Source organism: Crotalus tigris, unplaced genomic scaffold, assembly GCF_016545835.1.
Source record: "Crotalus tigris isolate CLP2741 ecotype Arizona unplaced genomic scaffold, ASM1654583v1 scf7180000024441.2113493, whole genome shotgun sequence".
NCBI lineage: Eukaryota > Metazoa > Chordata > Lepidosauria > Squamata > Viperidae > Crotalus > Crotalus tigris.
In genome coordinates, this window is record NW_024100610.1 from 1,841,384 (window position 1) to 1,864,386 (window position 23,003).

Sequence of the window (23,003 nt, forward strand, 5' to 3'; positions counted from 1 at the left end):
GCAAAGGGAGGAGCTGTTGGCGGCCAATGCTATGGCTCCAAACCCAGCAGTGTCGCTGGCCGCCTGCGTACCTTGGGGAGAATGAGTGATATAAGTGGTGAGAGGAGCTGAGAAAAGCCGTCGCTGCCTCCAGGACCATCTAAAGCTGCGAAGGTCGTACTTAATCAACTGCAGGTTAGTCACACGGACCCTAGCCACTTGGGTACAGCTAATCCATAATTTGCTTTACCCCTTTGCAAAAGCTCGCGAGAAAGCAGATTGTTGTTTATTTTACACTTTGTGGAGATGCAATCTCGTCGTTAAGTGGAGAAAAGCCTCGGGCGGAATTTCTATTACGAGAATGGAGGGGAAAAATTGGAAACGTGTGTATCTGTGCATTACTGAGATTTCTCCGCCACGCCAGCCTATCTAGCTTTGGGATGGAAGGAGAATCCATCAGGTGATACCATACTTCGATCTAGAAATGTACTTGTAAAAAGAAAGTGGATAGTGAAGGCAAACCTGGAGAGACTGAATAGAAGAACAGGATAGGTGAGACAAGAGCGCATTGTCAGCTTTTTCTCTCTTAGAAACGGCACACCAAAATGTTATTTTAGCGAAGGTACACGATAATCCGAAAACTTATTAAGATCTAGCTATTTGAGAAGGTTTGGGGAGACTTTTATTGTCCTCAGATGCATAGCCACAGTTCTTGTAGGTGATGAATTTATTGTACAATGTACATATTTGTGCTATATTGCTGCAATATTGTAAATTGCTTTCGAGCATCACCTTTAACACATTAAATGTGTACTACCCCCCAAAAATGTGAATCTTAGGGAGTGTATGTATGTATGCAATGCTTTTTTTGTAAAAAAAAAAAAAAAAAAAAGTGCCGGAACTCACACACATTATACAACCCACCTTGCCTACCCTACAAGGTTTACTTTTGTAGTTGGAAAAAAAAAACCCTTCAATTTTTAGTGTATCTAAAAGACTAGGATTTTGTTCAAGGTAAGTTAATACTATTAATGTTACCATGCACTGTGTGGCTTTAAATTACAAGAAGGCATTTTATTAATCTTTTGGGACATTTACCTATTTGAAAACTTGGGTTTTCAAAATTATAGTGTATATGCATAATTTGGTGCCATTATTTTGAACTTTTGTAATATATCAGAAGCGTTCTAGGGATGCGGGATATAGAAAAAATTGGGAACCACTGCTGTAGAATTATGGTACTTATCCAATACTTGATGACTGTCAAGATCTGAAAGGGGAGGAACCAACTCAGACCAAATCAAACTTCCAGGTGTGATTGAAGGTATCAATTGTCACTTTTAAATCCCTAGGTAGATATCCAGTTATCTAGTAAGAATTTTACTGAAATTATCATAATATAAAATACAAATGAAAATAAATATAATAGAGAAAGAGAAAGAAGGGTGTAAGTGTGAAAGCATTGACTCCCAACTTTTTTCAGTGCAGCAAAGCACAACATAAAATTACAGCCTCAGCTTTTTACCTTACCAACTTAAGAAATACTAACAGACTGTATTAATCAGCAAAACCCAAGGTCAAGAGTTCATTTTTTCTATCTTGAATACAAAGTCCAGAAGCTGTTTCTAAGTAGGAACAATGCTGAATATGTTCTTTTCTCTAATTAAAGCAGTCAGTTGTGGATTTCCAGATATTTAGAGGGCCATCTTTTCCTGTATTTATTTTTTCATCTAATCACAAAGAATCAGCTCCTTCCAGATCTTGTCTGTACAAGATAGTCATCTTAAGGGACTTTAGGAGCAGGCATTTTCAAATACACAGAAGAACTATACAAGAATGAGCTTAACATCCCAGATAACCACAATGAGATGGTCATTGACCTCGAACCAGACATCCTAGAATGTGAAGTGAAATGGGCCTTAGAAAATCTGAGCAACAACAAAGCTAGTGGAGGTGACAGTATTCCAGCTGAGCTATTCAAAATCTTAAAAGACGATGCAGTAAAAGTGCTACACTCAATTTGCCAGCAAATTTGGAAAACTCCACAGTGGCCACAGGATTGGAAAAGGTCAGTTTACATTCCAATTCCAAAGAAAGGCAATGCCAAAGAATGTTCAAACTATCGAACCATTGCACTCATTTCACATGCTAGTAAAGTTATGCTTAAAATCCTACACGCTAGACTCCAGCAGTATGTGGATCGAGAACTACCAGAAGTACAGGCAGGATTTCGAAGAGGCAGAGGAACTAGAGATCAAATTGCCAACATACCCTGGATCATGGAGAAAGCTAGGGAGTTCCAGAAAAACATCTACTTCTGCTTCATTGACTATGCAAAAGCCTTTGATTGTGTGGATCACAACAAATTGTGGCAAGTCCTTAAAGAGATGGGAGTACCAGACCATCTCATTTGTCTCTTGAGAAACCTATATGCGGGTCAAGAAGCAACAGTGAGAACTGGACACGGAACCACTGATTGGTTCAAAATTTGAAAAGGAGTCCGGCAAGGCTGTATACTGTCGCCCTGCCTATTTAACTTATATGCAGAGCACATCATGAGAAAGGCAGGGATAGATGAATCAAAAGTTGGAATTAAGATTGCCGGGAGAAATATCAACAACCTAAGATATGCAGATGATACCACTCTGATGGCAGAAAGTGAAGAGGAACTAAAGAGCCTCTTGATGCGGGTGAAGAAGGAGAGTGCAAAAGTTGGCTTGAAACTCAACATTAAGAAAACCAAAATCATGGCATCCGGCCCTCTCAATTCCTGCAAATAGATGGGGAAGAAATGGAGGTAGTGACAGATTTTATTTTTCTGGGCTCCAAGATCACCTCAGATGGGGACTGCAGCCAAGAAATTAAAAGACGCGTGCTCCTGGGGAGGAAAGCTATGGCAAATCTAGGCAGCATTCTAAAAAGCAGAGACATCACCCTGCCAACAAAAGTGGGTATAGTCCAGGCCATGGTTTTCCCAGTTGCAATATATGGCTGTGAAAGTTGGACCATAAGAAAGGCTGAGCGCAAAAGAATTGAGGCCTTTGAACTATGGTGCTGGAGAAGACTCCTGCGAGTCCCCTGGACTGCAAGGTGTTCAAACCGGTCAGTCCTAGAAGAGATCAACCCCGACTGCTCTTGAGAAGGCCAGATCCTGAAGTTGAAACTCAAGTACTTTGGCCACCTAATGAGAAGGAAGGATTCACTGGAGAAGAGCCTAATGTTGGGAAAGATTGAGGGCAATAGAATAAGGGGACGACAGAGAATGAGATGGCTGGATGGAGTCACTGAAGCAGTAGGTGTGAATTTAAATGGACTCCAGAAGATGGTAGAGGACAGGAAGACCTGGAGGAACGTTGTCCATGGGGTCGCGATGGGTCGGACACGACTTCGCAATTAACAACAACAACAACAATTTTCAATTATCACTTAGGATTACTTTCCTGCAGATACTCAGTTTGTCCCTTCCCTCCTGGATTTCGGGAGAGGCAGGAAGAAGGTATGTTGTGGCTGAAGGGTAGAATCTAGCAGGCACATTGCTTTGTATATTTGTTATTTAGATACCAATTTTGTTGATACCTATTACGAAGTAGTTTATGGGTTTATTTTTGAAGGGAATTGTTTTTTATTCTATGCTAATCTTAACCATTAAGTCACCTAGAGCAGTGTTTCTCAACCTTGACAATTTTAAGGCATGTGGACTTGACAATTTTAAGGCATGTGGACTTCAACTCCCAGAATTCCACAGCCAGCATTGCTGGCTGTGGAATTCTGGGAGTTGAAGTCCACATGCCTTAAAATTGTCAAGGTTGAGAAACACTGACCTAGAGCCTTCAGGGATGGGCAACATATAAATTAAGAAAAAAGTAATACGGTGATGATTGTGAAGAGGAAAGTGGAGAAGAGCCTTTACACCAAATGAGAGAAATATTAAATTAAGACCATGGACATTTCCAGCAGGGTAGCTCAACTTCTAAGGTAAATGCTCACCCTCTCTAATGAAGTTTTTTTGGAAGACTGCCTCTGTATGAATATTTTTTAGGACAATGTAGAGCTATTTTATTTCTCAGTGTTTGTTTAACAAATCTAACACTTCAAGCACATCCTCTAATAATGGCTCCTGCTGAATTCAAACCCCAGTGTTGTTTAATCCAGTCTTTGCTCCAAAGAGCAGAGGGCAGGGAGTCCTGACTTTCTGCCTCTCCCCCTGACATTAAACCATAGTGCAAATGTACTTTGACAACATATTTGTTCTTCCCTTTTGCCATGTGGTTGGCTCCAACCCCGTCTGCAAGCTATGAATGAGAAGGTCTTAGTCGCCCAGAGCTATCTGGTATTAAGTTGTATTTTCCCCTTTATCATGACACAATTCAAGGGCAGCTTCAATGTGTATAAAATCCACTCAGATTACTTTGAAGGGCAGTCAGGTGATATAGATGCTAGGAATTGAGCCAGTAGATGGAAAATAGGGGGAGCAAAGGAGGAGGTAAATTTTGTGTTGATAAAATTTTATGTTGACTTAAGAACTTAATGGCCATACTTGTGTATGTAGATCAAGGGGATTGGATACAGGTAGTCCTCGATTTGCAGTCATTTAGTAATCATACAGTGTTACAGTGGCACTGAAAAAAGTTCAGTTCATCAATGGGCCTTTTATCTTCCCCCCAAAAGCAGCTTCCCACCAAAGATTTCAAACTGTAAATTCTGTGTGCCTCCCAAGCTGGTGAGATGCATCTCTCCCTATTCATTCACAACACTTGCTTCTTCTTGGTAGGTTTCAGCTATGTGGTTCTACCTAGCTGTCCTGGTGGGACTTTACTTTCTTCGCCGATGGTACCGGGAGAGACAGACAGTGGAGAATCTGACTGATAAGTACATCTTCATTACTGGCTGTGATTCTGGCTTTGGGAACCAGCTAGCCAGGCAGTTGGATGCTCGGGGTCTTAGGGTGTTGGCCGCTTGTTTCACTGAGAAGGGAGCACAACAGCTGGAGAGACTCACATCGGACCGGTTGAAAACTACTCTGCTGGATGTCACCAGCACAGACAGTGTTGCAGCAGCAACCGAATGGGTGAAAAAATGTGTGGGGAACAAAGGTAATCAACTCCTTCTATTTATATTAATGCTCTGGCCATAGTTATATATGTAGATCAAGGGATTTGGATACAGGTAGTCCTCGACATAACAACCATTTATTTAGCGATTGTTCAAAGTTACAATGGCACTGAAAAAGTAATGTAACAGTTGGTCCTTGCACTTACAAACATTGCAGCATCCCCACAGTAACATGATCAAAATCTGGGTGCCTGGCAACTGGAATCTATGACAGAATCTCAGAGGCACATGATTGCCATTTGTGATAAGTTTTCAACAGGCAATGGGGGAAGCTGTATTTGCTTAGCGACAATGTGATTCACTTAACCGCATAAAAGATTATAAAATCAGGCATGACTCACTTAACAGCCACCTTGCTTAGCAATGGAAATCCTGGTCCCAATTGTTATAAATCAAGGACTGCCTGTACTTAATTTCAAATATTAGTAGCTAGGAGTACCAGTATGCTAGGATAAAGTGTTTTATGTCTTTGGCAGCAAGTGAATTCTCCAAGAGAATCCAGCCAGTGCTGGATTCACAATTAAAATGACAAATGTAGGGAGCTAAAAAGGAAGATATGAAGACGGACTCTTCCTTTATTTAATTTTACTTTAAAGGCAGTTGTTGGGAAATTCTACCTTAATCTAAGCAGTTTTGGAGAATAGGAGTAAGCCATTAATCCCACCTGTGCAATATTTTCTTTTATTTTGTAATATATTTTATTGATTTTTTAAAAACATAAATCACAATAATTGGTGAACAATGTGTTGTCTGGGTTACATTTGTAAAACAATCACTAACAATTGATTTCTATAATCCATAATCCACATAATGGTTTTAGTTGATTTCCTCTTTTCCCAAAATATCCTCTTTTGCAAACATTGAGTTAATACAATTCTTATTGTTTTGATAGATAACAATAAAATATATAATTTTTCCCAATATTCCTAAAAATAATATTCACATCAATATAATATTTCTTTTCTATCCAATCATTCTGGTTGCCTTATCACAGATCCTGTTACAGTCCTTATTCTAATTTGTTTCTCCCACCAAATTCTAGGTATTCTTACTGGTTAAGATTTTCTCAAAAATTAATTACATTTAAAAATTTAACTCTGTTTTTCCATATGAACCATCTCATACTTTTACATTTCTTAAGGAATAGATAAAACAGTGGGAAAAAAGAAAGGAGAGCAAGAGTAAAGAAACATAAAAAATAATATACTACTTAAAATATATATCCCTCCTAAGCTAATATATATTTATTTCCTAAATTTCTTATTCTTTTTAACCATAATTAAAAATATGTTTAATCTTTAAACATTCCATTTAATATATCTAGTCATCTAGTCCTTTAACTCTTATTCAAAACATTTTATCCATTATAATTTTCTTAAATTCAATCACATTTAAATATCTAAAACGTTTCCTTTATCTAAGGCATTTCAACTTTTTTATATTACTCATATTAAGAAAGAGAACAAAAAAGTGATAAAAGCATACTATGTTATTTAGGGAATTCATCCCTCTTAGAATGAAATATATATTCCAAAACATTTCTATTTCTTTAACCATATTCAAACAAATGTTTCTTTTTTAAGTATTCTCTCTGGTAAGTCCCATCATCTATTTTCTTGGTTTCCACTTTAGTCTTTTTCCTTTGCCCAGTATCTTTCTTAATCAATGTATTTTGCTAAATCAAAAAGTTTTTCGTATATTCATAAATGTTGCTGTAGATATAAAAAGTAAATCAGATGAAGTGTCTTTGTATGGGGCTTCTGCCTTTCCGTATTTGTTGAAAATCTTTTTCTTTCTCTCCACTTCTCTTATCATTTCCTTTCTCTCCGATGTTCCTGACATCTCTACAGTCCATTTTACCCAATCTGTTTTCTTGTCCTCAGATTTATTTTGTAGTCTTAAGGGATAAGTTGTTTTTTCCAATTCTTGTGAATTTTTTTCCACTAGGATTAAATCATGTTTCCTTGTTTTTTTAAGTTCCATTTTTAAGTCTCTATTCTCAATTCTATATCCATTTATCTGTTTTATCTGTTCCTTTTCTATTGTTGTTTTCTAGGAATGTTTCTTGTTGTAGAGTTAACTTGGAAATAGATTGATTTATATTTTCAAAGTTATTTTGGATTTTTTTGTGGTTTAAAGTCATTGTTGTTTGAATTAGTTGCAGTATACTATATATCTCCTCCTGTGAAGTATTTATGTTTTCTGGATATGTTCTTTCTACATGTCTCTAATCCATGATGGCCAAGAATTTGAGTTTTTCTCTTCCTTTCTTTTCTCTGCAAATAGCTTTAGAGTCCCAATTAAATAGATATTTGTAATCCAAATAGTTCAAAAAAGTTTTTTTTCTGAAATTTATAATTCTCTCTTTGTCTACAGCCCAAAATTATTGTCTTTTTTTATCACAGCTGTTCTTCTGTTGTTAAAGCTTTGAAGGTCACAAACACAGATTAGCTTTTCCCAGGTTTTGCCAAGTCTCTCAACAGTGAGAAACTGGTGAAGCGGGCACAGCAGCGCCTGCATTTTCTGTGCCGCATGAGAAAAGCACATCTTCCTTCCCCTATCCTGACCACTTTCTACAGGGGGACAATCGAGAGTATCCTGTCATACAGCATCACAGTCTGGTTTGGAGGCATCACTGCTTCAGACAGGAAGGTGGTGCAGAGAGTAGTGAGAATTGCCGAAAAGATCATTGGCAGTTCCCTCCCTCCCATCCAGGACATAGCACAGAAGCGCTGCTTGATAGTCCGTAAGATTATCTGGGACACTACATATCCTCTTCACAATTTGTTTTCCTTGTTACATTCTGGGAGGAGGCTTCGTGGTATCCAAAGCAGAACATCCAGATTCAGCCAGAGTTTCATTCCATACAGCATTAACCTTGCGAACTCTCAAGCTTCCTCCTTCTGTTATATATTCAAGATGGACAATATTTAATATTTATTCGCTACGTATATGTAGGTATGTGGGTCTATACATATGTTGTTCATAGTAAGTTTAGGTTTGGTCATGTATGTGTTTCACTTTGAGAGCGGGCAATTAAATTTCATTTTTGATGCCATTGTGCCCACAGTATAAAAATGACAATAAAGGTTATCTTATCTTATCTTATCATCTCATCTCATCTCATCTTATCTATCTTATATTAAAGTCATAGCTGTCATAGTCTTCATCCACCGCTAGGTTTCAGCAACTTTTTGTTTTTCAATTTCCAAAATGAACAATTGTCTTTAGAATAAGAGTCTTAAGCATTCAAACAATTTTAGATTTATCCAGATTTAAGTTTTAAATTTCAGATTTTATATTTATTTCATTTCCATATATTTTGATCCTCCATAAAAGGATTAATTCACTGCTTCCGTTAGTATAAGGGTGGGGCGAAAATCCCCCTCCTTCCCTTTTGGAGGTATTTTGCTTCTTGGGGATCTTTTCCAAAAAATTTAAATGTAGAATAGAAAAGAGAAGATCGAATTCCTCACCCAGTTTCCAGCATGCTGTTCACAGTAGTGCCGATTAGTGCTTTTGGACTTCAGTTGCTAGTAGTTTGGGCTGGTCGATGCAATACGGCCAGCCTTTCTCCTGTCTGGTTAGAAGGCTTTTCCCAAGTCGAACGGAACGGCCGCCGCCCTTCCAGAATCGCTGGAGCACCCTTTTTCTTCATCGCCTCTTCGGGGCGACTTAGACCCATTTAGGGTCCCCTGGCAAGGCGAAATTAGCCGTGGGAGTGCAGAGAATCCGCAAGCCCACGACTGGTGCAATATTTTCATCCTCCATAATTTTCCAAAGGCATTTTAGTCAGTGGAGGACCAACACAGAAATCAGATAAACACACAATAAAGTCTGCTTCATGACATTTGTGCAAATAAACGATGCAAAATGTAATCCTAGTCATTCCTTTGATGTTGCCATGGCATAAGTATTACTTCCCTCCCCTCAAGCAACACCCCCCAAAAAAGCCTAGATTGCTTTTTGTTTCTTTTCTCCTTATCCCTTTCTGTTTGGGGAAATTGGCCATTTTGCTTGTGCCAACAAATATATTTCATGCAACCCTTAAAGCAGTGGTAATGCTCCAGTTCTGAACATAAGTGGGGATCGAGATTGACAGGGACATCATGACCGTGTATTCTTTCTCCTTACTCAGGGCTCTGGGGCTTGGTAAACAATGCAGGTAAAGGTGAACCCATAGCTATCAATGAATGGCTGACGAAGGAAGATTTTGTCAAAGTGCTGGATGTCAACTTGCTTGGGCTGATTGATGTGACATTGCAGATGTTGCCCCTGGTGAGGAAAGCCAGAGGGAGACTGGTCAATATAAGCAGTGTGTTGGGAAGATTAGCATGCTTTGGAGGAGGATATTGCCCATCCAAGTATGGTGTGGAAGCCTTCTCGGACGTTTTGAGGTAAGATTTAACTTTCTCTTTTAATTAGTTTTAAGTGCATGTATTTCTTTCCAGCTCCATTTAAAACAAGTAGATGCACAGATTCAGATAGTCTGAGCTGCAGTGACTTCTAGCAGACACTGTGAAATACGGTTGTGTCTGTTAAGGATTGTCCCAAAGATCTAAACATGCACTTACTTTGCTTGAGATAAAAGTGGTGTTGGAGGAACAATCTTTTGGTAGGCAGGCAATATCCAAGTAGCACTAGCAATAGCACTTAGACCAGTGGTTCTCAACCTTTCTAATGCCGCGACCCCATAATACAGTTCCCCATGTTGTGGTGACCCCCAACCATTTATACATCACTGGATGCCAGGGGTGTGGCCAAAGAAAAGGGGGAAAAAATGGCGGACAGCCTTGTTTGGCGACCCCCGTGAAATGGTCGTTCAACCCCAAATGGGGTCCCGACCCACAGGTTGAGAACCACTGACTTAGACTTATATACTGCTTCACAGTGCTTTACAGCCCTCTCTAAGCAATTTACAATAGTAAATAAGAACTATTTACAAATAAATGGAGGCACAGAGAAAATAGGAATGAACAAATTGTCTAGGAATAGCTGAGCCTCAACATTTTAATAGTGTGCTGTCCAAATAGTAGTAAGTGGGACCATAGAAAAATTAGATGTGTTTTACTTTATTTATCTTAAAGCTAATTAAAATGAAATATGGAAATAAAGGTTATTCAGGTATTCCTTTAGCATTTTTGCCTGTTATATCAAAATTATAATTTAGTATTGATTTGGGAAATGTCCTGGGACCACAGTAAAGACTCTCATAAGGCCTTGTCTTCTCCACTTCTGCCCTAAACCTTGCTTTGTACACTGATTTGTTGAATAAGCTATAATTTAACATGCTAATATCATAAAATATTTATTGTAAACAGGAATAGTTTGGTTCGTGGAACATGCTGAGCCAAAAGAAAACAAGCTATGTTACCTGATTAATTAAATGCAAGGAGATAATTTGAGTTTTAGGTCTTCATGCTGCCACATAGCGGTCATCCTGATTTTTACACTCTGGAGCTATTAGCCCTGTTCTTGGAGGTCTTTCTATTTTAGTTGTGCTTGTTGAAAGCCAAAATAAAATATGACAAACTTTAAATCGGGTTCTAGGGATCAAGACCCCCCAGGAGGAAAGGAGAATATACTTATACGGAGACCATTCCTAGTACTTCTGGAGAAGATTAAACTTGAGTACCACAATTAAGCCAAAAATTTATGTTGCTGAGAAATTTGTTAAGTAAATTTGGCCCCATTTTATGACTTTTCTTCTGCTTAGTGATTTACTTAACAAATTAAATTAGTAACACGGTTGTTAAATTAGTAACCCGGTTGTTAAGTGAATCTGGCTTCCCCATTGACTTTGCTTGTAGGAAGGTCACAAAAGGTGATCCCATGATCTTGGGACACTGCAACCATCATAAAAATGAGTTGGTTGTCAAGCATCTGAATATTGATTACGTGACCATGGGGATGCTGCAATGGTCATAAGTATGACAAATGGTCATGTCACTTTTTTCAGTGCTGTTGTACCTTTGCGTGGTCACTAAGCGAACTGTTATAAGTCGAGGACTACCTGTATTACTCCATTGCACTGATGTTGTTTTTCATTGTATTCTTATTGATGTTGCACTTGTGGTATCTTGCCCAAAATCTAACAATTGAGGCAAGTTACAAATATTGTTACATAAATCAATAAAAGTATTCCATTGCTTGACAATGGTTGCCAAGAGAAACACTCACAGAGTCTCCTGCAAATGTTTTATAAACTTTGGAGCTTTCTAAGGGAGGCCCTCTTTTTCATTTGCTCACCCAGTTTTGGGGAGGTTTAGAATATGAAAGAACCATTCCCTGATGTGACAAGACATTTATTATTAAAATATGCTGACAACGCTGGGTCCCTTAGCTAAGAAGCGGAGATAGATATTGCCCCCTAGATTCAGAAATGACTGGGCAGGGGAAACCTTTACCTTTTATTTATAGCCTGTTTAATAAATTAAATTAAAAGCCAGAAGCTTAAGGTTAACCTTTCTGCTTCCCAATGAAATGTTGGTTTCATAGTAAATATTTATTTTGTTTATTTGATTTTTATCCTACTTGTATTGTTTATAAATAACTCAAGGAGGCAATCATACCTAATATTCCGTCCTCCTTCTATTTCTCCACATCAACCCTATATATGTATACATGCATACATTCAAACTAGACTGTGATGTTTTCTCTGTGTCGTGTGTGTGTGTGTGTGTATGTGTGTGTGTACACATGGGTATATGCATAATGGTATTTTTTTTGAGAGCTGAATGCAATGAAATTTCATTTTAATGTATGCTGATTGGTGTACATTTAAAATGAAAATAAAGTATGCCATGCTATGCCACGTCATGCCATAATGACTGGCCCAAAGTCACCCAGATAGTTTTTCATGTCTAAAGCAGGACTAGGACTCACTTAAGCCAGCACTTTAATCATGGCTCTTTTTCTGAAAAAAGGTGCTTATCTCCTCTATAACTACTTTTATTCAGGGAAAACGGATAAAGATTCTGCTTCTGTCCTTGTCTCATATTTATAAAATGCTGATAGCTTTGATTAAATTCAAAATATTTTTGTTCAGGACAATGTGTAATGTGCCTTTGAGAAAAGAAGCTGTTTATCAGCTTCAAAATTAACCCATTTCTTTGTTTCCCACTTCTTCGTTAAGATGGCTTTTAAAGCAGTCACATCTTTTTTCTTGCTTACACAGAAGTCTGAAAGATGGTAGGCTTGCTTTAATGAGTAACAGAGAGGCCCTGGCCCTGAGGTTCTTACCATTTTTGTAGTGTCATGATCACCTAAAAGTGAATATAGAAGATGGCCTTAAAGAACAGAGGAAAGGTTTGTTAGCCTGGCAACAACCAGATAAATGAAGCTGGAGCCCAGACCAAGAAATAAACACCTTGTAGACCTAAAACTACTTTTATTAGAACAGCTGTAGTAACAGAATCTTGCAAGCCTGGATGTGCTTCCCTTCCTCTCTCATTTATCTTCATGTGACTTGGGATGCGAGTTGCTCTCTGAGATGTTTTGTAAATCCCTTTCTTGGTCTGGCTCAAGCCTTATTTATCTGACTGTTGGCTTAGTCACAGATCTTCTCTCTGTCCTTCAGGGCCATCCTCTGGACTCACTACAGTTCATGAACTGCAACAGTGATCCCGCAGTGGCCAGGTCAGCCTGCTGTTTTTACCTCTGCCTACTCAAAATGATAAACTTGTCCCCAGACTCCTCTTCCTCCCAGATCTGAGGAGACACTCAGTGGCCTCTCCTCAGTATTGAACCCCTGCCACACACACCACAGGCTCCTACCCTCCTTCCTTCTCTGGCATTGGTTTTCTGCAAACACTGCATTCTCTTTCTATCTCTTGGAGGAGTTGGGGGAGGGGGCTTCACTCTAATAAGAATTAATTAATATTGGGATGAATAGCAGTCATAAGGAAACCCTGCTAGCATTCACCATTCTTTCAAGGGACAAATCCACAGAGGCACTGGAGAGGTATACAACCATTTTTTCAAAAGCTGCAGATGAGCAAGGGAGCTTTTCCAGATTTTTTCAATACTGAAAAATACTGACTGTATTTTAACACATGATCCTTCCAAGAAGCGTCATTGAATAAAAGGGGAAACTGCAAAGAGATTGGTGTTGCTATCAAGCTGGATGCCATTCCTTAATTGTTCTATTTTTTTTAAAGGATATGCATTTGCTGTCCAGTCTGGAAAAAGTTAAGTTTTGGACTCTTTTTTTTTTCATCTTCACATAGATCTGCCAGACACAAAAAATCCTTTACAGCCTTGGAAAGTAGACTGAAATAAATAAGTAAATAGATATCTTACTCTGTCAAACAAATGTATGTGTAAACATACATATGGACACAAAACTAATACCAACATGACGTAACATTATAACTAAAGAGAAAAAGAAAAAAGCCATAGAAATGTTTATCTTAAATTAAGCAATTTCCCCAAATTTTACCAACTTGCTTCAAAGTGCTTTTCCCTGCCCCCTTATTGAAAAAAAAAATAGAACTTGAGCAAGAAAAGATAATTGTGCTGCAGATTCATTCTATGTTATGTAATGAGTGTTTGGCTATTTCCTCATATGGAAAGTCTATATTTGGAATTTAGCATTCAAAACCGATTTTTGCAGACCTGTACTTAATTCTGCATCTCCTTATTCTTCCTTTGATTCTACTCAGGCGTGAACTTTCTCCATTTGGGATGAAGGTCAGCATTGTTGAGCCTGGTGCTTTCAAAACATGCATTATGCAATCTACACTAGACAGCTTACAGACTTCATGGAACAAAACACTTCCTGAAACCAAAGAACTCTATGGACAGCAATACTTTGATAACCGTGAGTTGAAATTTGAGCAACTGGGCTGTAGATTGCATATATATTTGGTTGGAGGTGGATGTATCACAAATGCAGAACCCACAACTCAAGGAATCATGAAAGATTTGAAAAATACCTATTCCATAAAACTAGTTAAGGAGCTCGTTATGTGTCTTAAATGAGAAAACAAAATAGTAATGTGAAATTTGACTCCACATTGCTAATTATAAGCATTGACATGTATCAGGTCCAAGTACAAAGGTAACAGGGTGAAATCTAACTGAATTCCATCCTTTACTTGCTTATACCTAATGGATAGAAGCTTGCCAATTTAAAGCTATAATCTTCTAACTCGGGGCCGCAGCCCATTCAGAAGTGGACCGCATGAGCAGCGGGCGAGTGCATGTGTGCGGCTTCACTTGTGTGAGTAGCTGGACCACCATAGCCGATTCAGAACTGGGCATGCAAGTGGAGGCAAGTGCATGCATGCCCACAGCTCCACTTGCACAAATTTGAGAGTAGCAGACACTTGTGTGCAAAGCTCCCTTTGTGTGAGTGCAAATGGAGCTATGTGCATGCCTGCTGCTCTCACAGAACCATCCCTTCTTCCCCCCACCGAACTGGCAAGTTGAGAAGGTTGGGGACCGCTGTTCTAACTTACTAGATGTATCATGAGAGATTTTACAGATGGCTACGCTGAGCGTCTTTCCCCCTCCCCCATTCAACTTGAGATGCAGTCTCTTAATCTGGCCTGTGTCTGGCAAAGCTCTGGGTTGCCAAAACTCTTTCCCACTGTTCTTCCAAGTGCACATTCCATCACAACATGTCTGACAATGATTTATAGTGGTCTTTTACAACCCAGTGTTGTCCCCATCTGTTCAGCCAGAACTCTTTTGTTGAATAATTGTGAATAGACATGGCACCAGGTCAGGGTTTAGAGCAGTGGTAGTCAACCTGGTCCCTACTGCCCACTAGTGGGCATTCCAGCTTTCATGGTGGGCAGTAGGGGTTTTGTCCGATACTGAAGCACTTTCCTTTTTTTTTTTAATTTAATTGACTTTTTTAAAAAATTTCACAGCATTATTTAAAAATATTTTCATTAGGTTTTCATAAAATTTCCCATGACAATTTAAGTTTCTGAAAATATACTATTTGTATCGCCCGTGCATAAGTTTAGTTCATGTTACATAAGTGAAACTAAATGGCACTATAGTGCAACCGCAAACAAAAGAGCCTCATCTCAGAATAGCTTGCGCATCTCCCCCCACACCACCCAGCTGTAACAGACAAGCAGAGCTAGTAGCCGGCGCCCCCTCCCAAACCCAATCCACAATGCGCGAGAGGCATGCACAGACGACAATACATGGCGCAGGCTCTTTTGTTTGCAGTCACATTGGTCAGTACGCAGTTAGATTTGTGAGAGTGAGCATGTGCCTACAGCTTCAAACAAAATATTGTGAGTCCATGTCTCAAAAAAAGAAATACGCTTGTGGCTATTTGCGAGAGTATCTGAAGATGGGTTTCATAGAATCTGTTGTAAATAAACAACATCCAATGTGTTTATTGTGTCATAAAACATTATCCAATGAGGCAATGAAGCCAAGTCGATTGCGAGAACATCTTTCTACAAAGCATCCAAATGATAAGGACAAGCCCATTGAATATTTTCAGGAAATATATAAAAAATTTCAAAATGTTCAACAATCGTTGCATCATTTAAGAAACAACATGCAGCGAACGAAGATGGATTAATTGCCACTTATCGCATTTCACAATTAATTGCAAAAAGTGGTAAAAGCTATAATATTGGAGAAACTGTAATAATACCCTCTATAAAAGAATTTATCTCAACTGTAATGCATCAGGATATACGTGAAATTTTAAAAACGTTGCCCCTAAGCGATAGCACAGTAAAGCGACGAATTGAAAAAATGGCAGTTAATGTTGAAAAAAAAACTGATAAGTATTCTCCAAAACTCTTCATTTTCCATGCAATTGGACGAGTCTACCATTGCAGATAATAATGCTTTATTGATGGCATATGTATATTATTTTGATGAAAACAATACAAGAAGAAATGCTATTCGCAATAAATCTCATTACAGATACAAGAGGATTATCTATAATACTGTGAAATCATACTTTACAAAAAATAATATTCCTTTGAATAATATTGTTGCATGCGCTACTGATGGAGCACCATCAATGGTAGGTTGCTATCATGGATTTGTTGCTTATTTGAAGGAAGAAGTGCCAAATGTTTTATGTATTCATTGTGTGGTGCACAGACAACATCTTATAGGAAAACATCTAAGTACAAGTCTCCATTCATCATTAACTATAATAATTCAAGTCATAAACAAGATCAAATCCAATGCAAAAAATGATAGAATGTTTTGACAGCTTTGTCAGGACAATAATGAAGATTTTATTACATTACTTTTGCACACAGAAGTTCGGTGGCTGTCATTCTTTGGCTCGTTTTGTAGCATTATATGATAGTGTCATACAATTTTTTGAAAGTAATAATGAGACCAATCTGTGTCAACAGTTAAAAACAGTAAAGAATGATGCCTTTTATTTGGCAGATATTTTCAAGAGATTTCATGATGTCAATTTGCAGCTTCAAGGAGCTAATAAAACTCTTATAGGTTGCCAAAGTATTGTGTCATTATTTATTGACAAACTTGAACTACTTCGTTATAATCTATTGAAGAGAGAATTTCATCAGTTTCCTGAATTATCATTTATAAAAGATGATGTAACTCCAGAGGATATTGACACATTCAGTAGCCACCTAACGAACTTAAATTGGACATGGAAAAACGATTTGAAGATATTTCGAAATTGAAAGTGTATGACTGGATCAAAAATCCTTTTACCACAAATATTGAAGAGGCTGATACAACTTGCCAAGAAGAAGCTGGCAGGAATAGCCAACACTCCAGAAGACAGGCTTAAGATACAGAAGGATCTGGACAGACTTGAACACTGGGCACTAACTAACAAAATGAAATTCAATGGTGAAAAAAGCAAGGTTCTACATTTAGGCAAGAAAAACCAAATGCACAAGTACAGCATAGGTTGCACCATGCTCAATAGTAGTAACTGTGAGAGGGACCTCGGAGTCCTAGTAGACAATCACTTAAATATGAGCCAGCAGTGTGCTGCAGCTGCCAAAAAGGCCAACACAGTGCTAGGCTGCATTAACAGAGGGATAGAATCAAGATCACGTGAAGTATTAATACCACTCTTCAATGCCTTGGTAAGGCCACACTTGGAATACTGCATCCAGTTTTGGTCACCACGATGTAAAAAAGATGTTGAGACTCTAGAAAGAGTACAGAGAAGAGCAACAAAGATGATTAGGGGACTGGAGGCTAAAACATATAAGGAACGGTTGCGAGAATTGGGTATGTCTAGTTTAACGAAGAGAAGGACAAGGGGGGACATGATAGCAGTATTCCAATATCTCAGGGGCTGCCATAAAGAAGAGGGAATTAAGCTATTTCCAAAGCACCTGAAGGCAGGACAAGAAGCAACGGGTGGAAACTAATCAAGGAGAGAAGCAACCTAGAACTAAGGAGAAACTTCCTGACAGTGAGAACAATTAATCAGTGGAACAGCTTGCCTCCAGAAGCAGTAAATGCTCCAACACTGGACGTTTTTAAGAAGAGACTGGACAGCCACTTGTCCGAAATGGTGTAGGGTTTCCTGCCCGAGCAGGGGGTTGGACTAGATGACCTCCAAGTCCCTTCCAACTTTACTACTATTATTATTATTAAATTAGATATGATGAAGAAAGTAAACATAAATTCGATAGTGGTGGATATGAAAACCTATGGCAAAGTAAAAAAAATGCCTGTCTTATATCCAAATATGTGGAAAATGATATTCAGTTTATTGATACCTTTCCCTACCTCATATCTTGTGGAATCAGGCTTTAGTGCTGTTAATCATATTATGACCAAAGAAAGAAACCACCTGAATATTTACGAAAGAGGAGACCGTTTGTTCCTTACAAAAATTGAGCCAGATATCCAGTATTTAGTTTCGCAGCCTCAGCCTCAGGGATCTCATTAATAACTTAATTAATTAAATGTAATTTCATCAGACTTCATGCTTCTATGTATGCAAAGTATAAATAAAAAGATAGATTTAACAACAATAAGTTGTTTTATAAAGATTTATTCTGCCAAACTTAGCAAAAGTCCAACATAAAGTATTTGGTAAGTAATTATTATTATATGCTTTAACTTGCTGTAACTCTGCTTTATAAATTTTATAAAGTAAAGTTACTTCCCTACTTTATAAATCACTATTACTGTGACTACCCCTGGTTTAGAGGCTGGCTCTCAAAGAGCAATTGGTTCCTTGAATTATCAAAAGGTTCAAGTTGCTAGTAAGTCATTGTAGAATTCACTCTCTTTTTTTCTTTGCATGTTTTTTGTACAGTTTTGAAGTCCTTACAAAACCTCCTGGAAAACAGCAACAAGAACCTCTGTGTGGTCACTGATTGTGTAGAACATGCCCTGACCTGCCGTTACCCTCGTGCTCGCTACAGTGGTGGCTTGGATGCCAAATTCTTCTACCTTCCAGTGTCTTATTTGCCAAGCTCGGTGGCAGACTTCATGGTGACCTACTCTTGGCCAAAACCAGCACAAGCAGTGTCAGGATGAATCCACAAACCATAGCTTCCTGTTAAGGGTTTACTATCCTAATACAAATGGTTCTCAACTTACAACAGTTCATTTAGTGACCGTTTGAAGTTACAGTGGCACTGAAAAAAGTGACTTATGACCATTTTCTCACACTTACAGCATCCCCATGATCAAAATTCAGACACTTGGCAACTGGCTCAAATTAATGATGGTGGCAGTGTCCCAGGGTCATGTGATTCCCTTTTGCAATCTTTCAACAAGCAAATCAATGGGGAAGCCAGATTCCCTTAACCACCGTGTTACTCACTTAACAACTGCAGTGATTCACTTAACAACTGTGGCAAGAAAGGTCGTAAAATGGGGAAAATTCACTTAACAAATGTCTTGCTTAGCAATAGAAATTTTGGGTTCAGCTGAGGTTGTAAGCCAAAGACTACTTGCATAATATTTTGTCAGCTCTGAACTATTGGGTCATATAACTTAAAGCTGCCTTGCAGCTCTAATTGATTTCAGTGGATCTTCTAGAAATTGTAACAGAAGGTGCACTTGCCCTTTGTGCAGTTGTATGACTTGGCCTAGAAAAGCTTATAAACTATACAGAATCCTAGCCACAACTTCTAGAAAAGCAATAAACCACCACACATTTCCAGTGACATTTTTGATCTGTGTTTTTGTTTGTAAAAATGAATTTAAAGAAAGCTTGGAAAAATATTTTCTTGAATAAAAATATATTTGAAACAATAAAGCTGAATTGTACATTGCATAACATATGTTAATTCTAAATAATAGGGATGATGGAACTTCCATGCTATATGGAATAAAAAATGGATTTCATCATGTAATCTTTCTCAAACGACATCCAAATGTGCTAGATCAAACAACCATTATCCCTGTCCATTGGGTGGGCAGATAGGATGTATTGTCTAACATATCTAGAACATGGCTTTTCAATTGGTGGTATGCATACCACCTGTGGTACTTTGCCCGTGGCAGGTGGTACGCAACTGCTAGCCAAGTGTAGCCGAGGAGGGGAATGAGCCTAAGCAAGCCAAGCCTGAAGGAGAGGCAGCTGCAGCTGCAGGACTGTCTAGGCTGGGTTCCAGCTGATTGGCAGCTCGGAGCTGGAGGTGAACTGAAGAAAAGGGGGAGGGAGAGGAGAGGCTATAAAAGGAGGTGGTTTGTGCAGGGGGGGAGGGGGAAAAAGACAACAGGAAAGTTTTATTCCCTTTAAACAAATGTAATTAGTTTTACCCCCATAGTCTGTCTATGGCTTTTAGAAAGTTTTCTTTGAAGGTAAACAAGCTTAATTTAAAGCTGAAGTTTTTCACAATTGCCGGAGCCTTTCAGTCCAGGATTGCAAAATTGTGACATGTGACACGCCTGAGGCTAGCATAAAGAGATAAAAAAAAAAAGCTGGAGTTTGTTTTTCTTGCTTTGCTCTTGATTCCTGTGTCTTTAAGGGTACAGGGAAGGGATTGGGGAGGGGTGCATTCTTACTGCACTGTGGAAGAGCTCAGAAGGGAGAGAGGGCCGACCAGCTAGCTCAGGAGTCTACAAACTTAGCAACTTTAAGACCTGTGGACTTCAACTCCCAGAATTCCTCAACCAGCCATGAGGGCTGAGGAATTCTGGGAGTTGAAGTCCACAAGTCTTCAAAGTGCCAAGTTTGAAGACCCCTGAACTAGCTGGTAGTGATGCATATTAATAAACATGGATAAATTCATCATACATTTGTCAGTGCAAAGAGAAAGTGATTTAGCAAAGCAACAGCTACCAAAGAAATTAAAACTAGTACTTTTTTTTTTCTACAGTTTGTAATATTTTATTAGATTATAGAATAAAATACAAAAATATAAAAGCAAATAGTAGGACACAGTGGGGAGGAAAAAGTGAGGGGGAGAAGGGAAAAAGAACAGACTTCCTCTGTTGCAGTAGAATGAAGCATTAACACTGAACCTCAATTTTTTAATTTTCCATAATATAAACTAACTATTTCTATAACAACAAATGAATCTAATCAGTAAAACCCCAAATCCCCCCTTTTTTTAGTCATCAAGTTTTTGACACCTTGCTAAGCACTGTGGTACTCAAATATTGTCATGTCCTAAAAGTGGTACAATCTGTGAAAAGGTTGAAAAGCCCTGATCTAGAACAGTGGTTTTTAACCTGGGCGATATCGCCCCCCAGGGGGTGATTTCATTTTTCAGGGGGGCAATGGAACAAAAAGGGGCAATGTGGAGGCGAAGGAATGAAAAGGGGGCGATATGGGGGCGATGGAGTGAGCAGTTTTGGGAACACTTTTGAGCCTTACCCTGTGGCGCCGAGCCTGCTCCACCATTTGCAGAGAGAGACAGAGATAGAGAGAGGCACTTGTGCTTCTCTCTCTCTCTCTCTCTCTCTCTCTCTCTCTCTCTCTCTCTCTCTCTCATGTGGATTTTCCCCCTCGCAGGGCTCCTGATTAGCCCTGCACCCGGGTGCCCCGCCCCCTGGGAGAAGCACGGCCAGGAAATCCCTTTCCATAGCTGGCCCCGTCCAAGGTGCATGTGGCTGGGGAACCACGCAGGGAAGCCCCAGGATTCCCGCTGGGAGCAGTCTGCCAGAGCCTCACTGAGTGGGCCAGCCTTCTTGCAAGCCACGGCCCTGAGGGAGAGCAGCCCCTGCGATCCCCAGCCGTGGGACCATTGGCCCAGCTGGCCGGGAAGATGCGCTGGAGTCCCAGCTGCTTTGTCGGCAAAGAATGTGAGGTGAGCAGAAGATGGGGGGGAGAGAAAGGAAGGGGGCAGGTATTTTCCAACCAGCAGCAGAAGAGCCCTGGCCAGACCCGCGAGAGTGCTTCCTCCTGGGACCCAGCGCTGGCTTCCTTGCCCTCCTCCTCCTCCCCTTCTTCCTCCTGCTGCCCCCCGGGTGGCAGTCTCAGCTGGGCCGGCATCTTCTACTGTGCTAAAGAGAGTTGAAAGTTGGTGTCTTTTTCTTTTTTCGTCCCTTTTTTTTCCCTCCCCCTTTTCTAATTTTCTATTACTTTTTTTAAATTTCTCTTCGTATTTTATATTTTGATAAACTGATAAAACTATTATTATAAAAAAAGAAAAGCGGTAGTGGTGGAATTTTAACTGTGGTTTTAATTCATGTAGGAATTACATTTTTAATCAGTGTAAGTTGCTTAAGACTCTTGCAAAAGTAGGCAACATACAAATTACTATAAACATATTAATATTAGAAGCTGTCTTGTATTACGTACTGGTAGTGAGCAAATGCCTTATTTGCACAACACACAAGATGTAATATTGTTGCTTAATTTAGCATATTTTACAAATTAACTCTATCAGATACATTTTCTATTTAAAGCTTTAGTACAAAACTCTTCATTATACTTGTGTCCCAACTGTCAACACAAATGTTTAAGTAGTACTATTTACATCATGATCCATGAGTGTCCACTGGGAGAAGAGGGGAACCAATGTTGATGTGAATGGTAACATAATTGCTGTACTTGTGGCAGATATTGGGACATAAATATCCCAAGGTTGACATTTGTATGATAACGCCCTTGTGTTCATATTTTAGCATCAACACAGTTTGCTATAAAGACTGCTGTGAAAGAGAGGCAATGATAGCAGCTTTCATAGGATTTGTTTAAAAGTATTCTTACTATCTATTATGCAATCTAGCTTCCATATCCAGTAGTTTTTATTCATTTAATATTTATAGCACGGGGCATAGTATGGTGAAATATTGCATTAGATTTAATATTTGTTGAGACATGCAACAGCTACAGAGGATATTGTTATGTGGCTTTATCAATGTTGAGATTATGCTTATAATTAGAGTCTTATCTGTTTAAGTTCATAAATGTATTCTTTGAAGCTCTCATGTAACATCATTAAGATTTTTTTTATTATTATGTCAATCTGTTCCAGTCAGTAATTAATTGTTAACTAAATATTTTAGGTACAGATTAGGCAAAACAAAGCATGAGTGATGATGGATTTATTTCAGGTTTGTTTTTGAGCTAATACTGGTACAGATACATCCAGGAATGCACCAGGTCTCAATGACAGAAAGCACAGCAAATAAAAACAGCCTCTAACACAGGGATGTCAAACTCACAACGTCATGTGATGTGTTGCGACGTATTGCGACTTTTCCCCCATTGCCGGAGCTGGTGTAGACGCGGTTTCGGCATGACGCATCCGGCCTGCAGACCGGCAGTTTGATACCCCTGGTCTAACATATACCAGAATTTTTTTTCCCAGAAGGCAGGTCAGTTTAATCAGACACCAGAGAGACAGAGATTAGAGGTAAAAGACATGTGCAAATTACAGACGTTAAACCTGCCAATTACGCAGTTCTGAGGCTAATCCATTGCTTCAAGGCCTTTTTTTACTGCCACTGTGCCAGTGCAGTTTAAATCACCTGTTCCTGACCTTAAATAAGTCAATTTGACACAGATG

General features: G+C 39.0%; 1 protein-coding gene across 1 annotated transcript; it reads left to right on the plus strand.

Annotated features, from left to right (window-relative positions):
- The first annotated feature begins 44 nt into the window (after positions 1–44).
- On the plus strand, positions 45–18,744 carry LOC120302952 (17-beta-hydroxysteroid dehydrogenase type 6-like). Its single transcript, XM_039331982.1, has 5 exons — positions 45–174; positions 4,751–5,072; positions 9,230–9,488; positions 13,755–13,912; positions 18,347–18,744. The coding sequence occupies exons 2-5, from the start codon at positions 4,760–4,762 to the stop codon at positions 18,568–18,570; spliced, it is 954 nt and encodes a 317-aa protein (XP_039187916.1). The 5' UTR covers positions 45–174; positions 4,751–4,759; the 3' UTR covers positions 18,571–18,744.
- Positions 18,745–23,003: the final 4,259 nt, after the last annotated feature.